The sequence below is a fragment of the Eumetopias jubatus genome, unplaced genomic scaffold (genome assembly GCF_037043125.1).
Source record: "Eumetopias jubatus isolate StellerSeaLion01/CBP00866 unplaced genomic scaffold, mEumJub1_p1.0 scaffold_3, whole genome shotgun sequence".
Lineage (NCBI taxonomy): Eukaryota > Metazoa > Chordata > Mammalia > Carnivora > Otariidae > Eumetopias > Eumetopias jubatus.
Window position 1 is genome coordinate 49,305,937 of NW_028274809.1, and position 21,442 is coordinate 49,327,378.

Here is a 21,442-nt window from a genome sequence, read left to right on the forward strand (position 1 = left end):
TTCAACATTTTATAAAATTTAAAGTATTATACTAATATTTAGTGCAAAATTGAGGTTCCTACTGGTGCAGAGCATTTATCTCAATAGGCCCCATTTTTCCAGGTCTGGATATAGTGCTCTCAGCACATTGTAAGGTTCAAATTTGACTTAATCTTTGATGATTATTCAAACAGAATTTTAAAAGAATACCATCAGAAAACTATAAATTAATGCTGTGAGGAAAGATGTACTTCACGGCAAAAGGAAGACTGTCTATCTCATGACATACTGTAAAGATGCAAATAATGAAAAACAGACTAAAGCTATTAATACCATACTTATTTCCAGATCTGCCAATATCATTGCACTCTATCAATACAATTGACATGTGAGAAACAGGCTAGCACAGTGGATATGAACTCTGGCTCTGGAGACAAATTACCTGAATTTGAATGACACTTATAAGTTAGACATAATCAGATTACCTTCCAAATAGGGTTGCTCTAAAGATAAAATGTGTTAATTCAAACAAAATGCTTAGAAATGTGTCTAAAACATAGTATGTTCATATTGATGCTTAATTGCAAAACTACAAGGGACATCATACATGTGATGTTTCAAAATGTTCAAGCCAAAAACAAATTAAATCCATCATTAATTATAATTATAATTATATTATAATATTATATATTGTTATAAATATAATTATAATTATATTGTCTTTGGCTATAACACTTTTCAATTCATTTGATTCTTTTCCCTTATACTAATTCAGTCTCTGAATTTGTTTGACAGCACATCCTATTAACAAAAGACTTTCAAGCTAATATGCCAATACATACATGCATTTCTATATAGCATGAACTATTATAAAACATTTTAAAATGAGATAATCACAAATATAATGATAATTTTTAATATTTCTACTTGTTCCCTATAAAGCATGTTGCACACTTTCTGGCATATTGCGTGCACCCTAATTTGGAGACCACTCCATTAGGCAATACATTCTAGAAGCAAAGTCTTTGTTGCCTTCCATTATTTTAATAGTGTCTAGTACAGAATCTGACACATAGAGGTAATCAATAAATATGTTACAGGAATATAGAAATAAATGAATATATGTATCTCAGAGCAGATATATACTTTCTCAAGGATCGTACATAATTAGCCAGAAACTAAGTCTTAGTTAATTAGACAGAATAATTAGGCAGGAACTAAATCTTCAGATTCTAAATCCAATGCTCTTTCACTTGTCCATCTAGAAATATAGACCAAAGTATGCAAATATATGTACATATGTAATTATTAATGTAAATATTGATAATGGGAAATAACTTGTTACTGGGACTAATATGCAAGTTTATAAGTTATTTTACTAGAAAATTTTCAGGATTTTAAATTTCGATCCTAAGTACCTAAATATCTTTTTTTTAATCTGACACTTGTTAAAAGTAGGGGAACAAATATTTTATCTGGAAAATAACTTTTCTAAATGATTATATATAAAAAAATTAGACATGGAAAATGTGTTTGGGGAAACAAAATTTCAAGAGTGTTTTATAGGGGCACCTGGGTGGCTCAGTCGTTAAGCGTCTGTCTTCGGCTCAGGTCGTGATCCCAGGGTCCTGGGATCGAGCCCCGCATCGGGATCCCTGCTCTGCGGGAAGCCTGCTTCTCCCTCTCCCACTCCCCCTGCTTGCTGTGTACCTGCTCTCGCTGTCTCTCTGTCAAATAAATAAAATCTTTAAAAAAAAAAAAGTGTTTTATATGTGTATGTATGATATTTTCTTTCTAGTTTTCTGAAAAACCAAATTGACAGAAATTAATAGCAATCAGTTTTTATACTTTCTATGTCATTAACTGTCTATCTCTAAATCTATTTATCTACCGACTTATGTGCCAATCATCTATTAATTAATCTTGGTAATAAGAAATATATATATAAATATACAATTTATATATATTAAATATATAAAAAATAAAATCATTAAAGATTCAAATATTCAATTGTGAAATATTAAACATTTACTACAGTTGAAGATAACAGTCTACCTGTTTTTAGATTCTGAAATGATAAAAATATCAGTAGGCTGTTCATGTTTTTAGCCGATGATATTGATCAGGTAATAACATTTTTACCCTACCAATAATTATAACACTTCTCTGCAGAATGTCCATTACATCTCTGAAGTTATTTCCTATTTTTTGTCTGCAATTTGAAAGTCTCTTTTCCTTCGTCTCCACTGACTGTGTTATTACAGTCTCCTTGCAGATGACTTTCAACAGGCTCTAGAAGAAGAGGTGTGATTCCACATCCTGATGACTAAGCAACCACCAGAGGAGAAAGGGAAAATCATCAGATAATATTACTATCCTGCTTAATTCATATTTGGTGAATAAATACATGAATTCATTTTGCCAATTTTTAATGAGAGATAATTGCTAAAATAAAAAATCAGATCACTTAGCTTCCTATCTACTGTCAAAAATATAACTTTATTTTTTACTGGTTGTTCTTCTGGTGAAAATCATTGCTTACCCCTTTCTCCCTTTTGTGAATCAATTTGCAAAACTAGAAGATTTTTAGCAGAAAACAAAGCATTTTATTTCACATTTGGGGGAATCTCTGCCACACAATTTGTTCCTTTTAACTTGTATTAAAGAGAGTTAATGAACTACAGTTTTATTGTGTGCAGCATTTGGCACACAAAACAGGTATGAAGGATTGATAGACAACAGAGCAACAAGTTATGTTAAATGTGATTACTCTCTATTTTTGAAATGATTTCATACAAACTGTCTTTAATAGTTTGTATTTTTAAGTTAGTGGAATAAGTATTCACTATTGATTCTCTGACAAACCTATATAATCATGTGATATGAAATTAAAACTTACAAAAGGAAAAATATGTATTTCCCTGCAAATACTTGTACACTTATTTTTGGAAATATATATTTGAATTCTAGTTAAGTATATTTTTATTATATATAGATTTAATCATGAACTGTTTTAAGAGTAGCATGTAAAATATGACTTTTGCAAATAACATATAAAACTTGAATTGTATAATTAACTAACCTCTTAGTTATTCTTCTTTGTAAAATGGAAGTGCTTAAAGCATTATTATAAAATTCACATAATTAACTAACTTATTATGGTTGTGACTAAAACACAACTCAAGACAACATTAGGCTTAACTACTCACAGCTTTTATAATCTCTAGCAAGAACCCTAGATTCTCTTCAGTTTTCCCTAAGTAAAATGTAGATAATATGGTAACTGCCTGATTAAACATCATATTATTTTTGTATTATGAATACATATTCATATAAAAGTATGAAATTAGAAGAAATGCAATGTAGGGGTATGCTATTATCTTGTGAGTCTCCAGTCTAAGGATATTTATTATCACATTTATTCTTAGCCATACAGTTTTCGTTTCTAGCTCCTGTTTTGCAATAAATTATGTTGCCTTTATTCTCTACTTCAAAAACTTACCATAATATTTTCTTAGCATAAAGACATCCTTAATCCTTAAAAATGTTCCTATTCCCGGGGTGCCAGGGTGGCTCAGATGGTTAAGTGTCTGCTTTCAGCTCAGGGCATGATCTCAGGGTCCTGGGATGGATCCCTGTATCAGGCTCCCAGCTCAGCAAGGAGACTGCTTCTCCCTCTCCCTCTGCCTCTGCTCATATTCTCTCTCTCTCTCTTTATCTCTCTCTCTGTCACATGAATTAAAAAAAAAAAATGTTTCTATTCCCTCCAGATATCCCAGAAGCTTGTAACTTCATTTAGACCTTTTATCTTGATTGTATGTACACACACACACACACACACACATACACACACAAACAGAATTTAGTCTTGGGCCAAACTGATGAGTGTAGAGTTAGTAGGAATCTCCTTACAAGTAACACCAAAGGGCCGCTCAAAGCCTCCTTTCTGTTCACACATTATAAGGTGCTTTTCTCATCACCCCACTCATCCCTCATTCCATCCCTGCTGTCCTTGCAGCACAGCCAGCAATTAGGAGTAAATAAATTTAGAAGCACCAGCATCTTACCAAAAAATATATTAAAAGGCTTCAGATCTTTTCATTTTCTTGTATTCTCCCTGAAAATAATCTTCTGAGAAAGATGGGAGGATAACCTACACATTATGAACTGTCTAGAGCTGAAAGCCAACCCTTTACAAATGTGTGCTGCAAAGCCCCGTGATTAGAAAATGGATAGTTTCTCTTATCTTATTCCTATAAATGAAAAACCCAACAATATACCCTAGAAAATGATGGTGTTCTTTCAGCTATAAATGACTTGCAAATAACTCATTATCTGCTTTAGTTGGAGAACTTTCATTACTCTTAATGGTTACCAAACAGAAGATTGCCAACATTAGGAGTGACAAAAGCTGGAGGAAAAAAATTGCAAAGTGAATTGAAAGTACTAGAAAAATATCTCAAGCTCTGAATTTTACTAAAATCATATATTTTGCTACATAATTGTTTTTTTCTACCTTGGTGCAATATAAAGTATGTATAAAATATGCCACTTAACTCATTTGATCTAATTAGCTTCTGTCCAGTTACCTATATGAAAAAAAAACGTGAAAATGTCATTGAATACTTTATTGATAAGCACACAAGTAGGCAATAATGCAAAATTTAATTAAGTATCCAGACTTCAGTACCAAAAGTAGGAAAACTATTAGACAAATGAAATTAAAAAATTATTCTTGAGAAGGAAACCATGATATTTGGAGGAAATATTTAAAGATTTATATACAGATTTCCTAATTCTATATACCTGAGCATAGTCATCCATATTTTATAGAATATGAGAATGGATGCAGTTCATTATTTGTATCCTATGTTAAACAAAATGGAATGTACATGGACATATGTATATTAAGTCTTAGCACTTAGGCTCAGACTCCGAGATCTCTGAGAAGAGCATTCCTATCTATTCTCTACAGTGTCCACATGACAGCTATGAATTAAAACAACATAGATAACCTTGAATAAGTTCCAAAAACTAAGGTTTCTTATTTGTAAAATAGCAATTATAACTACCAGATGAAAGAGTTGCTGAAATAATCAAATGAGATGTTATACCTAAGTTTTAGCCTTGGACCTAACACAGATTAAGTGCTCAGTAATTGAAAATGTAATTAAATGAATTGGTTTACTCATAGGATTTGAAAGTATAGTTTGAAAATATGATTTAAGGATGCCTGGGTGGCTCAGTCGGTTGGGCATCCGACTCTTGATTTCTGCTGGGGTCATGATCTCAGGGTGGTGGGATCAAGCCCCACCCCACTCGCCTGTATGCCTGTGTGCACTCTCTCTCTCAGATAAATAAGTAAATAAGTAAAATCTAAAAAAAAAAATATATGATTTAGATAAGATTAATCAAAGACATGCAGATGATTTATCAAATTTTATTAAATGACTGATTCAACCACATAATTATTATAGAATTAATTCTGATGGGATCATAATCACCTTGTAAATAAAAATTCTAAACAATGATAAAAGATAATCCCATATATGTAAATATGACTTCAGAATACCTGCACAAAAAAATTTTTTTCTATGTTTCAAGTTTTTATTTAAATTACAGTTAATTAACATATAGTGTAATATTGCTTTCAGGAGTAGAATTTAGTGATTCATTACTTAGATATAAACACCCAGTACCTGCACAAATTTTTAAAGTAAGTTAAAATAATAATTTTAATCCCAGAGGGTAATTGTGATATATCACATGATTTAAAAAGAATATAATTAGCATATATGATTTTATTTGTAAATCTAGGCTATCATTGTTAAAGCTTCTATATACTTTTAAAAGTACCTACTGTCAACCTACATTTCATAAAGCTATTCACCTTTTTATCTTTTATGTTGTAAATTACTTGATGTTTATCTATTAGCTCAAACATTTGCTTTGTTGTTTAATACAATGACTAAAGAAAATAGCATACATTGAAAATTATTAAATACTATAAAGTGCACTATTATCTCTAATTTCTTCATGAATTAATATATTGAAAGCATGGTTGAGAAGGATATTAACTATGTTAACTAAATTATCTCATAAGGCTAAGCCTAGAACTCTATTTTTTGCTGCTTATAACATGAAGTCTTACATTTTCATTGGTTCTGTAGATGTTAGGCTTTATTAAATTTTAAGATTATGTCTTTTATATTCTAACTAAACTTTTCCTAATTTTATTTTTCCTTACAATGAATGAATGCATTTCTGCCAACTTTCTAAAGGATTTTTTGGGGGCAAGGAGGATGAGAAGTGTTGGGCAGAGAACCAAAGAAAGAAAGATTACTGGGTCTTATTGCTCATGTCAAATATGAGTATGCAACATCCAAGTGTCCTTCTGGAACAAATTCGCTGAAACCAAGCTAGATGTATTTTATCCTAGAACAGTGAGAGTCATCCGGGAGCTCTTAGGAAAGCTATATTACTGAGCCCTACCCATAGATATTAAGTGAAGCCCAGCGTGCTGTATTTTCTAAATCTTCAGGTGATAATTATGAAATTAATTGAGTTTGAAATCTGTATACCAGAGAACATTTTTCCTGCATAGAATAAACTAGATAATCCACTCATTGGTTATACACAGATGCTAAATGTTATGATCAATTTCCTGACTTATTTTTCATGGGACCTCCTAAATCACCTAAACTCAATATTATTCCTTTGGCATCTCTCATGCCTTCTTTAAGATATCAATAATGACAAAAATAACAATAGCTTTGATTCTGTGCCAGACACTGAAGTAGTGAATTCCCTTATGTTATTTACTCCTTACAATAATCCTGTTCACAGGTACCCATCTTAAAGCATTTGAGCAGTAATTACATATTATTTACATAATGTGTTTAAAATAACATCTGGTATATAGCAGGGACCAAATGAATTGCAATTTTGTTATTTATAGATAAAAAACAGAAACTGGGCGCCTGGGTGGCTCAGATGGTTAAGCGTCTGCCTTCGGCTCAGGTCATGATCCCAGGGTCCTAGGATTGAGTCCCACATCGGGCTCCCTGCTCCTTGGGAGCCTGCTTCTCCCTCTGCTTCTCTCTCTCTCTCTCTCTGTCTCTCATGATAAATAAATAAATAAATAAATAAATAAATAAATAAATAAATAAAATCTTAAAAAAAAAAAACAGAAACTAAGAGAGGATAAATGGTTGGCCCAGGTTACACGGCCAGAATTCAAACCTAAGTCTAGTTGCAGAGCCTGAGCACCTTTCACCATAGAAAATTAGGAAGGGGAATGATGAGAAGCAAAGGAGGGAGCAGAACCCTGTCAAAAACTCTAGATATAAAACCCAGCAAAATACTCATGTCCTTGAAAAAAAAATTGCCAATTCCACAGTTGTCCTAATTCTAGTCAGTTTTCTCAGCTAAAAATAACTAAAATTAACTCATTAAATGAAGCATAAAATACACTTATTGGAAGAGTGTTAGGTAGCTGACAGATTCAAAGGTGACCTTGTTGAATGAGGCTTGTTGAGGAACCAAAACTGGCAATGCTTGGGCAAAATTCTGCACTAAAATAGTCAGCTTGGAACAATGCAGCTGGCTCGTCAGCCCCAGGAACTTTCCACTGACAAGGCTTGGCTCATACATGACCATTGGACGTTCACGGTGGCCCCTTCTCCTCTTCACTCTACTGAGGCTGCCTCAGATGACCTCCAAGTGGCCCTGTGCCTTTGCATCATCCTGCCTCTGAATATCCCTTCTTCCATCATGCAGTTAAATTCAGACTGCCAAAAGGTGGGGAAAAGATAACTATCTTCCTGTCATCATTGGATATCACAGGGCTTAGTGTTTGGTTGAAAAAATAGCCATGTATTATATTAATGACCTCACCCGTGCATAGCATTCTTGCAGGAATCTACAAATCCTAAAATAATGCAGAACTTCAGGTAGGACAGAGAATGGGAAATCTTTTCAGACTGATTCCTGTCACTGTGGAGGTTCCTGTATTTAATGGATGCTCATATACATTATCATCCAGAGAGTGAAAGGCGGTACCATTATTAAGCATTCCAGGACAACAACCTTAACTGGGATTATCCCAGGCAAACCTGGATGTACCATCATCCAATTATTTAAACTGATATACCTTTGTATATTAGCTTACGTTCTTAACTGCCTAAGAATAATCTTTCTTTCCCATTCTTTCTCCTCCCTCCCTTCCTTGCTCCCTCCTCCATTTCTCCCTCCCTTCTCTCTGTTTATTTTTAATTCTTAGGATTGTGTTCATCCAGTGGAATCTTGGCCAATGAGTTACTTCAGATTTCCCAGAATATTAGCACTGTTATTTTCAGACATCTGATATTATAACCAGGGGCTCAGGTTGGGGGGAGGTAGAGTTCTTAATCACTTTTTAAATAAATAATTTTTTGATTTCTGGATCTGGCCAAAACTGTTAGTAAAACACTTCCTGAGAAACAAACATGCAGTCAGGCTGAAATTGGAATAACAATAACCTCTCTGCTTTTCTAGGCTATGGTGGGGGTGTAGCAAGAGGGGGGTTAAGAGAAAGGGAGAGAGAGAATGATGTTGCTATGTGTGTGCATGTCTATTTTGCCTGTGTCCATGAATAGATATCATACTTATTTTATGTAGGGTGCTGAGAGAAAAGAGAAAAGAATCTCTTACATAACCTATAGTTTCAATAGTTGATAGGATTTTTAATGAGTCAAAATAGTTGGCATGTTTAGTGCCTGGAAGGTAAATAATTACTGATTACAGCATATGTGAATTGAATTGATACAGTATTTTAATTAGAGTGATTTAACATTATAAATAAACAATATCCTTGGTTTCCAATTTTTTCCCAATTTTTTTCTTACATCATCAAATTATGTTTAGAACTATGTTAGGCACTGTAAAAGAGGAGCAAATTGTTTTCTTCTTATTATTATTACTACTACTATTATTTACTTCAAAACCCTATACCATGGAATGATATGGTAATAGATTGTCTTAATGTGGCTCTCCAGTACAGCAATATGCAATATGCTAAATCTGAAATTTTATTAGTATCATTCTAACTGAAAAATAGCCTCCTGAGTTTTTGAGTAGCAGCATGTATCATAATATCAACTCCTTTAAGTCCTGATCCATAAAAAGTGTATCTGTCATGTTGCATCAATAATTTCACAGTGATTAGTAACAAATAGAACAGTGTGTGTTTATGCAATCTGCACATTTTCTCTAAGAAATGTAATCCCAATTTGTATGGAGGAAATTCCATTAAATTTTAATAAAACTGGGAAATTTGAGTCTCAGACATTTTTCAACTATTTTTCTGTAATGTGAGCTATGGCAATCATGTAATAGAGTTTTATTTCACAATTTATTCTTTATTTCATGTTTTAGCTATCCTTGTGTTAACAAATAACAGTCATCACAGTCCGTCTTTATTTTGCTTAATAATGTAGTCCATGCAAATGTACATCAAATTTTAATTATAAATTAACTATGTCAGTAAAATAAATTAGGCATTAAGATTCATAAAACTACTTGGTTGAAGATACTTAGAAGACCCTGGAACCATCAACTTCAGTAATGAAAATGGACACAATTACAGCCAAGAATGATAGTCTAGTAAGGTGTACTTGGACACCAACTCCGTGTCAGTTCCATTTTGCTATATACATCACATGTCACTAAGGCAAAAAATAATTACATGGTGAAATATACAAATAAAGTATACAGCAAATACATCTTAGGTATGTCGTATGTCCATAATGACGGGTCAGTGAAACTTTAAAGTGACTTTTAACTAATAAAACTGTAATAACTACATTTGACAAATCTATTAATCCATGATTATTTACTATAGCTGTCTATGTAAGAGCAAGACGAAATGTTATGCCGCCCCCTAGTGTAAGTATTAATTTTGTAACATCGGAACAGCAGTGATCCAAGACCTTGCAAGGGAATCAGAGCTATGGAAATCATTATCGAAGAGAGTTAAAAGAAATCCTAAGTTTTCCTACAGAGCCAGCTTCCTAGGAGTACAGGATATAGTTCCATGAACTTTATGAGTCAAAAGGATGGCTGATATCTGAAGATTTTCATAAGATTTTAATTTATCTCCTAGAATATTCAAGGCCCAACCCATACTTAAGGAAGGAGACTTTGTGAATCTTGGGATGGGAATAAGTGTACAAGAGATGTCATGAGCAAACCGAGAAAATAAGGAAATACTGATATTGTTCAATACCAAAGTGTCCAAATTATGTATATTTATATATTGAATTGAATGAGTGAGATTCTAATAAAGATCTGAATGTTCCAGTATGAAATATTGTCGACAGCTACCAACATTTATTTAAAGTTTATTATGTGTCAAACCTGTGTGAATTACTTTTCATTAGATCAGCAACATGTTTTCTAGGTAGGTATTTTTATCCACCCCATTAAACATAATATAATTGATAGAAAGGTGAACTTGACCAAGGCCATAAAGCCAGTGACTAGTTGTGGTAGACTTCTCTGGTATCATCAATTATCTCTTTTTCTTACTAACATAACACTGATTTTATTGGGATTAGTGGTGTGCCCAGTTTAATTAATTGTGTTTTTAAAAAATCATGTTTTCATCCTTCCCACACTTAATAGTGGTTCTGTGGCACAGCTACATCAAAAGAGAGGTAAGCAAACACTGCTGGGTAAGACTTCTTAAAAAAAAGAACATTCAACCTTTTGTCCTTCCTCCTTTACTCATTGTTGCTCTAGATGAGAATGTAGATGTGATGGCTGGAACAGTAACCACTTTAGAACTGTAGAAAAAATACAAATAAAATCAAAGCCTTTTGTCTTTGACCTTATTAAGCCACTTAATGTCAAAAAAGATCTACTTGCATATTTCTATTATATAAAAAATTAAAAGAAAAATATTTAGGTACAGAGCTGATATTTGGGGTTTGGTTACAAACAGCTCCACTCACTACATCCTGATACCAAGGTATAACCAGAATTTGAGCTCAAATACATCTGGTTATAAAGTGGTTGTGCTTTCAATCTATTTAAATATGACAGTGAGTATTTTGATGAAGACATGTTAAACTGGATGTAAGGCATAATCCTGGAGTGAAAGCAGCTATTCTCTTCCCTAGCATAAAGGTACTTTGTCTCATTTCAGTAAGGACAGGTGATATCAAGTTTTGAAAGGTAACCTTACAATATTTCCACTGACATTCCCTTGGAGGCTACTGGACTATGTCACTTGAAATGTTTTTATTAAATAAATAGAGAATCCATATTTTATCCCATCTTTCTGTCCTTGACCAGTTGTAGGAAAAATAATTCAGTACAAATTTCTCCTCATTAAACCCATTCCTTCTCTGCAACTGGTCTTACTCCTTTCCCAATAATTTATTACCCAAAACTCTCCTGCTTTCCATAATCCATCTAAGGTGCTTGACAACTCCTGAGCTCCAGACCCGTTCCAAAGTCTCTCCAAATTTGCTCGCACTACATCGAATTCTATAGGTGTTTCCTACCTGAAGGACACAAACAAGGCAATTTGGATGGGTTAACCTTTGAATTATTGTTAATACTTTAAGTATTTTTATTTATTCTTATTATTTTCTTAAGTTCTGAGAGAGAGAGTGTGAGCAGGGGTGGAGGGGTGGGGAGAGCTAGAGGGAGAGGGAGAGAGAGAATCCTAAGCAGTCTCCACACTCAGTGCAGAGCTTGAAGTGGGGCTCTATCTCACCACCCTGAAATCACGACCTGAGCCGAAACCGAGAGCTGGATGCTTAACTGACTGAGCTGACCAGGCGCCCCTGAATTATTGTTAATACTTTAAATCTCCAGTGGCTGAATATGGGAGGAAATCTATGCAGTAGGACTAACCATGCCCCTCTGCCATAACAGTTCAGCAGGGATCAGGAAAAGCTCTGAGGCTCAGAGGAGGGCCATGCATAACTCAATCTCACAGAAGGAGTCAAAGGTGAGCCTAAGAACTCTGAGTGCTCTCCATGGAACCCGTACCTCTCTGTCAGCCTCCAACATCCCACTGCTGCCACGACCTGCACTGGGATTATCAAAACCAATTTTATCCTACCCTCTATCCTCAATGGCATCAGTTACACAAGAAGCTCAGAATTTCTAAATTCTTCATTCTCTGGACTTTAATCTCCATGTGATTCAGGTATGTCCTCTTTTATGATACAATTCTCTGTATTTCCACATGTCCTAAAACACTTGGACTATGCCTTCTGGAACTCTGAAATGGCTAATATCAATAAAATCTCTATAGCTTTAGACTTTGCATTGAAGTTTCTCTTCACCTTTTTGTTCCAACTGAACTGTCTCTCTTGGAAAAATTCCCCTGTATCTCTCTCAAGAGATGGGTAGATGTTTTATCTCCCCAAATCCTCACATTAATGTGCCAGTGCAGGACACATGTCTTCCTTGTTTCACCTTGATAATTATTGACCATTCTCCCTCCCTCCTTCACCCCGAAAAGTCCCCAGCTTTGGATCTCATTTCCTTGAAATCATCCTCACTGATGGCCTTGCCTCCTGCCTATTCACAACCATCCATTCACTTGTCATATCTGAGAAAGAAAAAAGCAGTCCTTGGGAACTGTCACCAAGGAGCTTATCTGGATCTAAGAGTAAAATGCGGTTTTCTCTTATCAAACACGAAGAGTTTCACAGCCCACTAACATCAGACAAAGTCGTCTATGAGCATGACGGAACAGAAAAAAAAAAAACAAGACCACTCAGCAATCATCTTTGAGGACAGACAAACACAAAAATGCTGTTTTTGTTACCAGACATCCCCATCTGCCAGCCAACATGAGCAAAAAGTGCCTTTTTTTTTTTTTTAAACAGCTACAGATTTACCCCCACTCTATTCTTGGCCTCCTAGATAAGAAGTACTGAGATAACCAACCATTGAACTGGCCCATCTTTCTCATGGTATCCAGAATAAAAGAGTGGTTTTATTCATAAAATCACTTTACCCAATCTCAAATCCTATAAAATGAGTCCTTATTCCCACTTCATGAGATGCACCACGGTTCCCTATGGTGTGCAGTTTACCTTGTTCCAACAAGTACCAGTGTGTCCAACTTGGTTCAGCTAGAGTTGTGTTTCAGTTGTTTTTGGCTGGTGGGCATTGACAACACTCTGTATATTTCTATGGAAACATTTTTGTTTTGTAAAACTTAAGTCCTTCATTTTACATAGCCACCCTTTAAAGACTATTTTCTTAAATTTAAACTACCAAATTATACACTCTTGATATTGCTTAAAATATTTCTCATTTGAAGAGAGCCTGACTTTCTGATAGCATGTGTGACTATCTCTTGGAGCTGAACAGATAAGAATAGTATATTTTACATAGTTATAAAAGTTTTTGTGGGGAGGTCAGAGGATTGATGGAGGATAGATTGCAATCCAGGCAAAGATTTAAAATAAAGTTATAATTTTTTTTATAAAGTAACAGAAACATTCCACAATAAGGTCAAGCAATTTTAAGCTATAGAGTTTAATAATATCAAGTTCACCTATTTCCAATTAAGTCTGAATACGATTTATAGTTCAAATATTGAGTCACCTTATTATAAAAAAGATACAATAAACTGATCTTCAGTATATCAGTCAGGGTTCTCCAGATAAACAGAACTATTAGGAGAGATAGATAGATAGACAGATGATAGATAGATTAGATAGATAGACAGATAGATAGATTTATATGTTAGGGAATTAGGAATTGACTATGTGATTGTGGGGTTGTGGGGCATCTGTAGAACAGGTCAGGAGGCTGGAAATTCAAGGCAGGATTTGATGCCACAGTCTTGAGACAGAATTTCTTCTTCTCCAGGAAACCTCAGTTTTTGCTCTAAAAGCCCTTCATTTTATTGCATGAGACCCATACACATTGGTTTAGGGTAAACTCTCCTATTTAAAGTCAGTGGCTTGTAAACATTGACCACATCTACAAGATACCTTCGCAGAAACAAGACTAGTGTTTGATTAAAATATGGGCTACTATGCTGGTTGACAACAAAAAGCTAGCTATGAAACACAGCAAAGCTCATTTTTCTAAAGTTATTTAAGAAAAAAATGTTTTCTCTTAATTTGAATATGGCATTGTCAGCATAAGCCTTGAATTCATTTAAGGTTCTTACATCTAGAAAAGTATGTAACTTTCCTCTAATGGTGTCACACCATTATGAAAGAGTCCAGAGTACTACATCAGGTAACAGATTTTGTTTACTTTGACAACTAGGATTAAGTTTTAATTATTTATTATCCATTTTATCTTATACTGTGATAAAAAGTGTACTATAATACATTTATAAAATTAATGAAGGCACCTGAGTGGCTCAGTCGTTAAGCGTCTGCCTTCAGCTCAGGTCATGATCCCAGGGTCCTGGGATCGAGCCCCACATCGGCCTCCCTCCTCAGGGGGAAACCTGCTTCTCTCTCTCCCACTCCACCTGCTTGTGTTCCCTCTCTCGCTATGTTTCTGTCAAATAAATAAATAAAATCTTTAAAAAAAATTAATGAAAACTTGCTGGTTGAAAACACCATCATAATATAGTATATGTGGTAAACATTTCCTCAGAGCCAAAGAATAATTTAGAATGAAATAGATCAAATGGTTTCAGCTACAATTTTTAGAAAGAAAAATTAAGAGAATTATATTTCTTATTTTTGTAGTTAGCAATATAAAAAGTGATATACAAAATTTCTTCATGAATATTGGCTGCAGTACACCATAGATTAAAACTGCTATCTTTCTTGTTCTGGAAGGTCACTCAAACTCCTAATACACAGCCATTACCTAAAATAGTAATATCTCAGTTAAACAGGGTCACTGGAGGAAATTATTTCAACACTGAATTATCATTACAATAATAAAATATTATTTCCCCTGTGCATAATACTTTCAAAACTATTTTCCAAATATGTTACATTAACTAAACATGTTTATTAAAAGTATAAATTAAAGAATAAAATTATATTCGACATTAATTTTTAAAAAGACCCAAACCAAGAAATTAGCAAAAATACCTGTAGCCTGAGCAAAAGTTTGCAATTTTAAAATGTATCACCCTCAAATCACACACTTCTTTATTATGATAGTATTCTTAGAGTTATGATCTAGAGAATACTTTTAAGCACTTCAACCAAAATATGGGAAACGGATACCATAAAAATATGAATACGCCAAAACTTTTTTGAAGACTATTGTCCATCGAAAAGTTGGTACAATGAAGGGCACATGCAGAATGGTGAAAATGTTTCTGTCTCCCTATATGTAAAATTTGGTTCACAGACTTTAAGGTGGGAAATTCAAGTACCTTCATTGGTCAAGAAGGTAAGGTAAATAAGTGCAAAACCTAAATAATCATAAAGAACAGTGTAGACAGCAGCAAACTGCAAAGCGCATTCTTCTTTGAATGGTGTTTAAAGCCAAATATTTTAAAACACAGTGCACACTAAACAAACTACTTCTGCAGCCCTGAATTTGACCCTAAATGCAACCATATGAAGCCTTGGACTAGGTGGTCCCCAAAGCTCTTGCTGATCTGTGTTTTCAGTAAAAATGTAATTACAGTCATCAATAACCTGGTGAGGAACTAGAAGTGATGACAAGATATCCCATCACTATTTGAATTTCAGCTATCAAAAATAATTCAATTAATATTTAACGCACTAACCAAGGTATGTCGGCATTATGGGTATTGCTTGACAACATTTACCTTAAAATATTGCTTATATTTTTTAGTAGGTCATAACATCAATAATTCAATTATAAGTTATTTTCCTTACTTGAAAAATGTGTTAATATTAATATCCTCAAGGAAGGTTAAGGGTATTAATCTAACAATGATAATTTTTCATCAGCACTAATTTAACAACTGGTCTCTTTAGTCTTATGCACAATCTTAAATATGCCACATAAATGGGTTTCAATGAGTGGAGAAACCTTTTTAAATTACATTCTCTAGGAGATATAGAAATGTGCAAGGAAATGACATGAATAATAATGTTATATTAGATGATGATAATTAGAACAAAAGACCATATATTTCAAAGACTCTTAACTTTAGTGAGTTCCTGTATACACAGAGGAAAAAATCCAGAACTTTTTCATTCTTTTCAAAAAGAATACATATGAAAACTTCCTGAGTGACAAGAAACCTGCAAACATGTCAAAATATGTGAATAATTTTTCAGCACATTCAAAAATGAACAGGAGTGTACATGAAAACATCTTAATGAATAATATTTGACACATAACACCTAGCACAGAGCTTGTAGTGCCTAAAATAGTGCTTTACAATTGCAGCATCTCAATAAATCTAAATGAACTACATAACAAGTATGTTGAAAACTGATTAATAAATTAATACTTCTTTTCTTGCCAACTCTAGAACTTAATATATTGGAAAAGGAGGGCAGCCTACAGAAACAGGGCTTAGGCCAGACAGAAATTATTGATGTTTGCCAATTGGAAGAGGAAACTTAAAATATATTTGAATTCAAATTATTCTGTGAATCTATTTCTCCGCACCTGAAGGCAAGTGGAAAAATAGAGTGCCTTCATAAAATAGATAACACCAACACCATATCTTTAATCAGTGTGGATAGTAACACACCAGTTCCTATGGAATCCCTAATTTAGTATCTAAATTATAAAAGAAATATGTCTGGAATTAGGAAATTGGCATTATAATATTGACTTACTGTATGACCTCAAAATCATCACTCATTTTTTTTTAATTACATAGTCAGTAAAATAGACTTAATACTCTTATGAGACATAAAAATGCTGACTAACAAAATGTAATGAACAAATTAATGATTTTTAAAGTTCCAAATGCCATATTAAAAGTGATCAAGTGTATTTTTAAATTATGTATTAAATATATAAGTATTTTATATTAAAAGTTTTTAAATATATAATTAGGGCAAAGAAATTTTGCGGCTCAATTGACAAAACATACGTATAACAAAATGTCCGTATCCAATAAACAATTTTATACATAATGGTTATATCTAAGAGATAATCTAAGGGAAAGAATGAGACTATATGGATGGTAAACTTTATTCATTGCCACTAAACCATATAACTTATTAAGACATATTCTGGAGCAGTCATAAAATATTAGCTTATCTCTTATTCCATGGACATAAAGCTATATCACAGATATGATACTATTATAACAGAAATCATGACAAGTAGAGTGACCTTTCTCTTTGTTTGTAAGACACTGCAAAATGAAGATTTGTATATTTTCAGTTAAAATTGTCAAGAGGAATTATTTAAAAGTTCAGAAATAAGGTCAAGATTAACAACAAGCTTAATCTTTAAGTATCTTTTTAAATTGTATGTGTGAGGGACATAATATGATCTATGGAAAGACTGTACAGTTTGATAATCTCCTCAGTATAAGTAGCAGGATTACATTCTGGATTTTAGGGCTAAAGCAATTAATCAATGTCACTGAAGCCTGAGGTAACTTTATTCTATAAGTAACTTCTAATTCATGAAAGAATACTATATTACCAGTTATAGGCTATCTTAAATTATGCAGTAATTTTTCAAAGATTATAAATCTTTAAAAATAACTAAAAAAATGGTCAGAATATCCATTAGTTATCCAGTAACTGAAAATAATTGGAATTTCTTCGGAAAAATCAAATACTTTTTCCCTGAATGGTTTTAAGTTGTGCTTTCCTGAAATAAGAAAAAACACTTGAAATATTGTTAAAATTCTTTCAACTTAATATACATATCAAAATGCAAAAATGTGATTATGTTTTTAAAGGCAAAATTCAAAATATGTCAAAATCAAAGACAAAAAAGTAAAAAGAGTCATAATTTTTACCTTATTAAAATGAGATTAAAGAGTAATAACCACAAATTCTCACTTGAAAATGTTCAAAATGTAGTGTATGTACATTTTTAAGATAGTATTAGTGTTTCTTAAGTTTCCTAATTCTGAGAAGTTTCAGGTTCACTTTCTGATTTTAGCTTATAGTACATTTTAGCTTATACTAAAGTTTCAAAGTATCCTATGTTTTTTGAAGAATACATTATTAGGTAAGTCTAGATAGTTATTTAACTAAAAACATTGATGAATACGCTTAGATCTCTTCTGCTATACATAAAGACAGGCATAACTCTCACCCTCCTTAATAAAAAAATAATCAAAAGACATATAGAGAATAAACATATGACATATATTACCTTGTAAAGTAATAGTTTCAAATACAGCTGGACCGTATATGAAAATCTATGTAATTTTACTCAGTGTAAATCTCTTACACAGGAAATACAAACTTGGGCAGTTTATAAACAAAATCTGGAAGAATAAGCTATTAAGTCCCTGTAAGTTCTTTTACTATAACTAAAAGAAATATGATAAGAGCTATTTCTAACACTTCTTCCTCTAGTTTGTTGCTCCAGCATTTGACCACATTTATATTTATTCATCTCATTTAGTAGCTGCTTTTTAACACACCTTTTAATCCCAAACTTACACTGGCAAATCTAGACTTTAACCTATCTTTTGTCAATATGAGTGATAAAGAATTGATTGACTTCAAACCCACAACAAACAAATCAGCATAAGGAAATGAAACCACTCTTAGAAACCCAAGGTTGATTTAAGAATCAAGATTACCAGAATTTTAACAAGTTCTGGTTTGGCAACTTTTTTTTTTCTTCTATGTACTCTACTATGTTTTTTTTTTTTCTTTTCTTTTACCTACACCGTTATTGTAACTATAGAGATCTTGTTCATTAAGTTTGCCTTTTCCCAGAAGTAAAATTTGATTTAAAAAACAAACCAGTGCATGCTTTCTTCAAATTGAAGAGTCCCCCCGCCAAAATATTTACCTTCCCACACAGCTGAGTTCTTTAAGAAAATAATTACAGCTAAAACAATTTCAGTAATCCCCTTAGCCTTTGCCTATTGCTCTGCATAATACTCCACAAAGAAAGACCACAGAGGAGTATTTTCACTTTCTTTTGTTCAACACCAATCTTATCCACAACAATAAAAGCAACAAACTAACCCTGCTTATTTGCATCTTAAATAAGCGGAGAGGAGGATTCCAATAGATTCAAGGGAGAAAGAAAAAAAAATCAAATGTTTATCAGTGCCAGAATTCAGTTAAAACTTCAGAAGAGAACTTTTCATTTTTAGAAAACATCACAGCACTTGGTAAAAAATTTATGTAGAATCATATTTTAAAATATGGATTAACTGAGTCTGTCCTTAAACTTCTACTCTATCTACTCAAGCTCAGTAATCACTTTGTAAAAAAAAGGGGGGGCTCAGACTTTAGTGATACATATATTTGCATATTACCACCTTACTCTAGCTCTACTCTCTTCGCAGTACTTAACCTTAATAAGCTTTTTCCCTACTTCCTTTTTTTTTCTTTTTTGAAGTGTACACTTCTCAGGAGTCAGTTCCACAAGGAGGTTTTGTAACTAAGAGGGGATTTGTTAGAAAAAGTAAGAGCTATTACCCTGCACTATCTCAATGGTCAGCACATCCTCTCCCACCAATCAGGAGTGCTCTTTCGACTAGGATGCTGAAAGATGAAGCTCTGTGGTCCAGTGAGAACCTCCCAGCAACTGCATGGGTTCTATTTGTCTAGCATGCTTCCTAGTGGCTCCGATTGTGACATAATGCTCGCCCTTCACATTTATCTCTAACCTCTTTTGAATGAATAGCTTAAAGTGGGCGACAAGGGGTTCTGGAGTCACTCAGTTAAGCTTAGTCCTGACAACTTCTCACTAGAGAAGTTTGCTGTTGGTCCTTCAGGAGACAGCCAGAACGCGAACTCCTTCCGAGACCATCACTCAATCCCGCCACTTACTCCGCGCCACCAGTCACATGGCTCCCGCTTCCATCGGAGACACCCACATCCTCATTCACCTTCAGCTTCCTAAGCCAAAATATGTTAGAGGGTCACTTGGGGTTAGGGTGCTTTTATTTTCTTTCTTAAAAAAAGGTCTTGTTGACACAATTTGCTTCAAATAAGGAGACATTGTGGTAATCTCCAGCATTAGGGAGTGAGGTGTTGAGAGTCCAGAGCATTGTCGAAGTATCAACCAAAACCATGGATCGCAGTTTCCCTAAAATTACAGCCTTTTTCTACACCTAATTCTCACCCCACGCCCACAAGAAGGATAAATTGATACATTATAAACCAAATTGAAACGCGACACCTCCAACATTTCACAGTAACCTCAATCCTCCAAATGCCCTCTTAGTGAAGGGGAGGGGCAGGAGGAGAAAGAGAGAGAGGGCGAGAGAAAGAGAGAAACAGCAGCTATTACCAGAGTTTTGTTCCCGTTCTTGCTGAGAGGGCCCCGGAAAACTCCCTTGATGTTGCGAAAGTGTCCGTTGCTGAGATGCGTGGAGCTGATGACAATGTAGTAACACTCCATGGGGCAGCCGCCGCCTCCTCCACCGCAGCCGCCGCTTCCATGCACAGCCGCAGCGCGCCGAAGCCCGGGTAGGGTGGGCTAGGGATCCGACGCGAGGGCGAACCGCCGCCTCTCTCAAACGCCTTGGGGAGACAGACTCACTACACCCCTCTGCCGAGCGCGCTGAGGCTCCTCCGCCTCCGCATGCTCTCGGCGCTTTCCCTCTCAGTCTCCGTTTCTTTTCTAATTCGCCTTGGGGCGACGCGCCCCGCGGGAGGATCCCGGGCTGGGAGGGGCCGGCCAGGCAGCAGGACTGAGCGGGAGTCAGTGCAGGCGCGGCGGCCGAGCTGAGCCGGGCAGCGGGAGCCGCCCGAGCGGTAGCGGTAGCGGCGGCGGCGGCGGCGGCGGAGGCAGCAGCAGCATCCCCCGCGCTCGGCGCCCGCACTCGGAGTTGCGGCTGCTGGCAGGCATGAGTGTTATTATAGTGAGCGGCGTTGCCGGTCCATTGCACTGAGCCAATGGCAGGGAGCCACTGGGCTGATACTGAGAGCTGTCAGAGGAGTACATCTGTCACCCGCTGCCTTCCCCCGCCCTCCCCCGCCGCCGCCAGGACCCACGGCCGCGACGGTGCCGGCGCGAGTGGGAGCGCCCAGCGAGCGGGACGCCCCTCGCGCAGCGCCGCGGCCGCGGAGGGCTAGGGACGCGACGGCCACCGCGGGCGGGCGGCAGAGCGACCCGCGACTGAGAAGTGGGAGACTCCTCGAAGGTGGGGGCGGAGGGGAAAATGAAGAGACGGAGATTTCTTGCCTGCCAGTCGGGAGTGGGGGAGGGGGTGAGGGGGGACAAATAAATTAATAATTCAATACCAAAGCCAACCACTTCCAACTGCAGCGTATCCAGGCAGGTGCCAGCAGCTGCTTCTCTCCCGAGATAGTTGCTACCCAGTGGGTTTGGCTTATTTGATTTTATTTGTTTTTAATGTATTTTTAGTATGAGGGTTGGA

The 21,442-nt window shown here is 35.3% G+C and overlaps 1 protein-coding gene across 1 annotated transcript in view; it reads right to left on the minus strand.

The window, feature by feature from the left end:
- Positions 1 to 20,460, minus strand: part of ZNF804A (zinc finger protein 804A) — a 280,523-nt gene extending 260,063 nt beyond the window's left edge. The window contains exon 1 of the mRNA XM_028122193.1: positions 20,350 to 20,460. Coding sequence (XP_027977994.1) covers positions 20,350 to 20,460 — 111 coding nt within the window. The remainder of the gene's footprint in view (positions 1 to 20,349) is intronic.
- Between the last annotated feature and the right edge of the window lie 982 nt (positions 20,461 to 21,442).